The sequence below is a fragment of the Citrus sinensis genome, chromosome 4, assembly GCF_022201045.2.
Source record: "Citrus sinensis cultivar Valencia sweet orange chromosome 4, DVS_A1.0, whole genome shotgun sequence".
Classification (NCBI taxonomy): domain Eukaryota; kingdom Viridiplantae; phylum Streptophyta; class Magnoliopsida; order Sapindales; family Rutaceae; genus Citrus; species Citrus sinensis.
Genome location: NC_068559.1, coordinates 21,862,674 through 21,869,542, shown reverse-complemented (window position 1 = coordinate 21,869,542; position 6,869 = coordinate 21,862,674). Strand labels below are relative to the sequence as shown.

The window sequence follows — 6,869 nt, the reverse complement described above, 5'->3', positions numbered from 1 at the left end:
GCATAGTTTACCAACACCAAACAACTTTTTTAATCAGCAGCTTATTTCATCTGCACAGCACAAGTAGCTTATTTCATCAGCCTCCGCAATCCCAAACTGGTTCTAATTCTTGGTGTGAAAATAGATTATGTTCCAATGTGGAACGACATCTTGTGATAATGAACCATCTATTAAGATTATGCAATATGAATTCTTTAGAAGAAGTTATTTGTTCAACATTTAAAATTGATGTTAGCAGCTATGTTTATCAATACAATAATGCTAATTAAACTTACTTAGATAGAATACTTAGTTTGTATTCCAACTGATATGGTAAATGATGTGTCACTAATTATTAATTGACTTAAGTGATAGTTAATTAATTATTAAGCCTTATCCTTTCTACTTTAAATAATAAAATTATATTAAGAACACATTAATGAAGATACAATAAATATCTCAAGTGAGTAAAAATAATACTACCCTTATCAATTAACTATTCTTCTTTGGACACCAGCTAGTTAATTGCATTGTAAATCACTAAAAAGCATCCTTTGGTTTCGTGGGCGTTAAACACGACACACAAATTAATTTGGATCAAGGCGTTAATTAAAGCCTTTTATGATTTTACGAGTTCAGCTGGCTGATTTGTTGAATACACAATTGATCAATGCCGAGAATTAGCACATGGGTTGTGGGATCCATCCAATGGCGAAGTTAAGGGTTGGCTAATCCGAGATGCAGTCCGGGTAAGCTTTTTTAAAAAAATAATAATTAATTATAATTTATGAATTTGTCTTTATTAATACTTATAAAAATAAATAAATTTAATAACTCACCCCAAAATATGGTGCTAGCTTCGTCACTGGATCCACCTCTTCTTCTGCTGTAATCTCTATGAAAACATTAGTTATGTAAATGTGCATCTAGTGGGTTAGTTTTAAATAAATTTCTGAAGTAATAATCCGAAATTTTCATGAGATTTGTAAAATAATCATCAGCTTTTCTTGTTCATCTACAAAAACAGACAAAAAATTTGTACCACCTATGGATTATAACTGTGTAAAATTAAGATTTAATTACAATCAGGACCTTGCATTTTATTCAACTCAAGATGATCAGGGAATACAATTTATACAAGTCAGCAGCTGATTTTATTAAAAAATTAGGGGAAAAAAAGACAAAACAGGTTATCATGAACTACCATTAGGGCAGATCCAAAGGCAAATAATAAAAAGAACACTAAATTATTCTGCATTATGAATGGAAAAAACAGTTCGGACAAACGAGGTATAAATAGATAAATTAAATAACCACTTGTAGGAATTAGGTATATCTTTACATAAAGTCTTCTGAGGTCATTATCTTATTTATCTTGATATAAGTAAGCCATTGGCCGAGACATCATACATAGGGGATAACATCAATGAATAAAACTTTTATTTTAGGTTTCATTAATAAAATGGCCGATGAAAATTTTGACTTAAAATAATGATATAAACTTTTATTTATTTATTTTTTAAATTTTAGCATTTGAACCATGGACCACTAGACCTAGTAGAATTCGAATATAGTATTATATGATATAAACTTTTATTGGGTCTTTCCCAATCCAATGGATGAAAATTTAAATAAAAATTTTAAGTTGAAGGAAAAACCCAACAACATGTAAAATTTTTAGCTAAGCTAAAAATTGAACACAGTGAGAAACTAATGTGGAAACTTGAACGAAACAAATTTACTTGAAATAAAATGACACTGATCAATATTAGATTTATTTAGACGTAATAAAATGATCAAGAAGATAAGCGGCTTCCTGATCAAATCAATTCAAAGGACATGAGAAGCTTCACGTTTTTATACTCGTTGCCCTTGCGGTCATGAAGTGGAACCGCACGAATCCCTTGTCTTAGTTCAGAAACTGGTAAGCATGTTTGGCCTCCGAAATCATCCTTTTGGAGAATGTCATCACGCTCGTGAATTTCAATCCTGAGCAGAGCAAGTTCCGGAACGGTAAGCTGGAACTTGAATTCCTTGTTCCAAGCAGGTACCCAACTGTCCTTAATGGGCTCTGTTTGATCCGTCATTGAAGAAGTATCACCAGGGACTCCAGCAATACCCACCTTTGCATAAAAATCCGGAGGGGAACATGCATCAAAGTAAGTGTGATGAAACTCCTTATCCCATCCTTCTCCGGAGTATAGAGTCACCTTCAAAGTCGTTTTCACTGGTAAATTGACTTCGGAATCGAACAGGTCTCTGTAGAGTCCTGTCTTCTCCAACAGAAATTCCGGTTTCTTAACATACCCACACCCACCGTTGGCTCTGAACATTCCGTGCATCAACCAGAGTGGTCTGCCGTATCCCTGCATATTAAATGCAACCATTTGTGCCCCGTGCGACCAAGCAATTAGTGGGTTGTAATTCGATGAGTCTATACGTAGACCCTTCGGATACACCCTCAGTACATTACTCTGGGTGAATCTGACGATATCTTGTCCGTACTTTTTCGTTACAGCCCTTTCAAGCTGTAGCTCACTTAAGCTAAGACGTCTCACTCTATCGACCTCCACCTTCAACCATTCCTTTAAGCCACCTTTAGGCTTGCCAGCATGCATACTGATTAAATGTCTGTACTTTGGCGCCTGTACAACATTTTGCTGCGTCTTTTCAGAATCTCCATCAGCATTAGTGCTACCTTCTTCATCCGAATAATCTTTATCATTGGTACTACCATTAGTAGTTTTAACAATTCCTTTAAGGTTGGGTACCTCTTCTCCCCATTCAGCTTCATCGGCTGATGATGAAGCTGAGGGTCTTGGGTACTCCTGGTGCTTTGCTTTCTGTCCACAAACTTTTTTCCGTGTGTGATTGAACATTTTCATGAACGGTGGGAAGTTCACATGGCAAGAGGTACTCTTAGGCAGCTCATTCTCTTTGTCCTTGGCCTTATCCTCCGGCGGTTTGGTGGAAATGATGATCTTTCCCTTCAGCGATTCCGGGGAAGGGAATTCTTTTAGGCACTCTGAGTCATCAGGAAGCAAGATTTCTTTATCAAATATTCGAGTCAGCAACGCTGCTACTTCACCCTGAAGATGTGGAGGAAGATGATCTTCAAAGGTTATAACAACTGGATACTCGGATGCATCAAAGGCATAATTTTTGATAGTCTCCAAACATGTGGTGAGATCCACAGGAGCAGTAAGAGTGCCTCCATGACAAACCTCCACACCATCTTTCTTCTTGGAACTTGGCCACAAATCCAATTCAATCCCTCTCAAGCCTCTCTTAAGTGCATCTTTGATGGGACCAGCGCTGCACTTACTATTAAGCTGATTCCCAGTCAGATAAGAATTGTGGCCTGTGTATATGAAGTAATGGGACAACGGGGCTTTCATGTCTTGATGCACCCCACGAGAAGGACAAAGCGGGGAATTTTTTTCGCTAAGCAGGTACTTAAAGAAAGCTTCAAGATTGAGACCTTTCCGTTGATCAGAACTATGCGGATGCTTTAGATTGAGCTGATCGTCCATGCTGTCAATAATCGCTTGCACATCTTCTTTCTTAGGGTTTCTTTCTTTCTGAACCTCAACCAAAAACCGATGCAGATGATCAACGGTCATGATGCCATTCTCCGAGTATTGATTGAACAAAGACTCGATGGCCTCCGGCGGCTCTGACACGCCAACATGGAACCATCGCCGAAAGCAGAAGCAGACTCTATAACTCTGTTTGCCCATGGGAAGTGGTTAATCCTACCTACATTGAATTCAAACAATTATTTATTCGTTTTCCATTTTTATTTTGATTTTGTTAAAATAAGGATATTGAAATTTTTGCACAAAAATTTTCCAATTTCCAAAAGACAAAATCGTGTAACTCTAGTATATTGACTTTGTATTATAAAATTAAGCAATTTTTTTTTTTTTTTAGAAGTTCTTCAATTAAAAAAAAATTTAAGTTTCTATCTTAGGCGGAGATGAGAGCTTCAATTGAAATCGAAAGGCTAGAGAAGTGTGAGTCTAAGACAGTAATAATCTTCTCACAGTATTAGGTTACGTGTCGGCCGTTTACACTTTTCAATGAATGAAAATTCATAAAGAAGAAACTATTTGTTGGACCTACGAAGAAATTATTAGTTGGACCTACACGTTTTATTTAAACTTTATTATTTTTATTCAACTAAATTATATAAACAGTTTGTAAATTTGTATGCATAAATATGAATGAAAATAAAAACAAATATTTAACAGCAGCATCGATATTTTCATATGTTGAGTTGTGTTCCCACGTTGATTAATAAAAGAAAATTATTTGAGTTGTGTTCTACATTAATTAGTAAAAAAAAATTATTAAAATCTATAAATATGATATGTCACTCTACTTTATAGATTAATTTTTTGAGTTAGATATATAAAAGTCTATACTAATCTCTTTCTAACAAATATTATTAAAGTGTGACCTTAATGCTCAAGTCAACCGTATCAAACAAAAGCACTAGGATCCGGCGGCGAAACCCCCCGCACCATTAAATTGAATTTTATATTTTTAAACATCTTTCATGTTTTAGTGTTTTGTATCCCTGTCGTTACTGTACTTTAACAGGTGGGGACGTTTTGTAACTTTGATGCTCTGTTTCTTCACTCCTAAAAGCTGCGAAATCTTTAACATTTTAAGAGAAAAACGAGTCTGTCGGCTGGTTTCTGGTTATTACATATTTTCAAGGAAAAAAGAAAAAAGAAAAGTACATAGAGTGAAAGAATCGGATGAAAAAAAAATGATCGATAGAAAGAGAAAAGAGAAAAGTACCTTGGAATATATTGGAATTGCAAGGCGCTTCGCTGTCGAGTAGAGGCAGAAACACAGTCTATTTTCAGTAACAAGAGATTGAAATAAGAAAAAAAAATAGATTCTTATGAGAAACAAAATAGAGAGGGAGAGATGGTGGATTTTATGTGTGTATATATATATATATAGAGAGAGAGAGAGAGACGCGCCACAGAGGCGGGCTGGAGATGATGGAATTGCTAGAATTAGTGTGATATTTTTAAAGTAAACTACTCGGGCGTTGACTTACCAGGCAATAGCAATAGGCATCTTTACTCATTCAAAAATTCCCATTTAATATTGGAATACAGTTCCCCAATAGCTTTAGCTAATTAGCTTGGTGGAAACATACGACATGTGTCGTAATTACATTTAATATGTGATTGAGATATGGTCTTCTTTGTTCTTCTCTGATTAAATGCATTTAACCAACCCCAGCTTCCTTGTATTAAACTCTCACTGCAACCAATGCCTCAATCCCCATGCCTCTAGCGTGAATTCAGGCTACCAAGCAGGAACTTGGATGCACTACAATTATAACGATGTCTCCTCTCCTCACCTCCTCATGTACGGTAAATACTCATTTATTATGTTGGATAAATTAATAATTTTGATTAAATAACAAAATTGTCTGGTTTTAATTTAGATATATGTCCTGAATTAGTATTTTCGTTAAATGTATAAAATAATTTTTTTAAAAGGTAATTATCCATCGACGATCTGTTTTTTTTTTAATTTTTTTTAAAATACACAATTTTTTTTTAGCGGCGCTCCACTTGAAGTTAATATTTTTTTCACTAATCTACTTATATTATAACACTGTTAGAACTTTGCTAACATCATAAGAGTAAAATTATCTGTTTTTTTTAATTTTTTCAAAAATGCACAAATGTTGTTTTTAGCGGCGCTCCACTTGAAGTAAATATTTTTTTTTTTCACTAGCCTACTCATGTTATAACGCTGTTAGAACTTTGTTGACATCATAAGAGTAAAATTATTATTTCACAACAACATTGTTTGAAGACAGAAGTTAACATGTGCAAAATAGTATAACTTTAAGTGGAGTTCAGCAAAAAAAAAAAAAATTAAGAATTGTATTTTTTCAAAAAATGCGAAAAAAAAGTGGTCGGTGGATAATTATTTTTTTACATTTGGGGGTAAAAAAGTCATTTGTACAATATTCCGTTAGTTCTCTTAACAGTTTGAAGACGGAAGTGGACAAATGCAAAATAATATAATTTCGAGTGGAGTTTAGCAAAAAAAAATTTAAGAATTGTGTATTTTTGAAAAAGTTCAAAAAAATAAGTGGTCGGTGGATAATTACATCTTTTTTATCTTTTAGGACCCTATGAAAATAATTAATTAAATACAAAAATTAATAATGACTAAAACATAAACATGCATCTAAAGTTTTTTGTTTTCACCTTGATCTTATATTGAATTGAGCTTCATCTATAATTTGGTCTAGAACATACATTGTATATGGTATATTTATCTTTCTTTCTTTGTAGCGTATTCCAAATTTAGGAATTATGTAACAAATTGATGTATATTCTAGTAGGCATTATAACATATATTGTATTAGAATATATATGTAATATGTTAAAATCAGTTAGCAAGAAGAATTATGTATGGTAATCACTCGAGAAGACACTACAGGCTTGAGGAACTATGACTTTGTAATTTTATAAGTACATGTATATATAAACAAAACTCTTCTTAAAACAAAATTTATTTCTAAATTAACAAATATTCCTTTTATCAGTAAATTAATAAATCATTCATTTCTTGATAAATAAATGACTGCACTACGAAAATATACTTTCTTAGTATGAACAATGTTATTTTATAGAGATTCTGTTGTATATATACCCAACAACTCCTTAAATTATTCAATATATACAATAGTTTTTATACAGAAGTAGTGTTAGCATATATGTTTCCATAATGTTGATTTTGATGATAACAAATAAGATTAACAATGATTAATCTTTTAAGCTCAAATTATTTTTTATACATTTTAAATAAATCATTATTTTCATATTATAAAGGTTTTATAGTTA

The 6,869-nt window shown here is 33.1% G+C and overlaps 1 protein-coding gene across 2 annotated transcripts; it reads right to left on the bottom strand.

Annotated features, from left to right (window-relative positions):
• Window positions 1-1,695: 1,695 nt before the first annotated feature.
• On the bottom strand, window positions 1,696-5,001 carry LOC102612191 (phosphoinositide phospholipase C 2-like). Of its 2 annotated transcripts, none has more exons than XM_052440303.1 (2): window positions 4,789-5,001; window positions 1,696-3,707 (listed from the first exon to the last, which is right to left on the bottom strand). In XM_052440303.1, exon 2 carries the CDS (start codon window positions 3,600-3,602, stop codon window positions 1,800-1,802), a length of 1,803 nt encoding a protein of 600 aa, XP_052296263.1. In that variant the 5' UTR covers window positions 3,603-3,707; window positions 4,789-5,001; the 3' UTR covers window positions 1,696-1,799. The 2 variants fall into 2 exon arrangements, with proteins under 2 accessions (XP_052296263.1, XP_006484628.1); XM_006484565.4 differs by having other exon boundaries at window positions 1,696-3,738; window positions 4,789-4,954.
• Between the last annotated feature and the right edge of the window lie 1,868 nt (window positions 5,002-6,869).

Excerpts from the sequence above, each read along its gene's own strand:
- LOC102612191 (XM_006484565.4), bottom strand. The coding sequence starts at position 3,719 with ATGGGCAAACAGAGTTATAGAGTCTGCTTCTGCTTTCGGCGATGGTTC.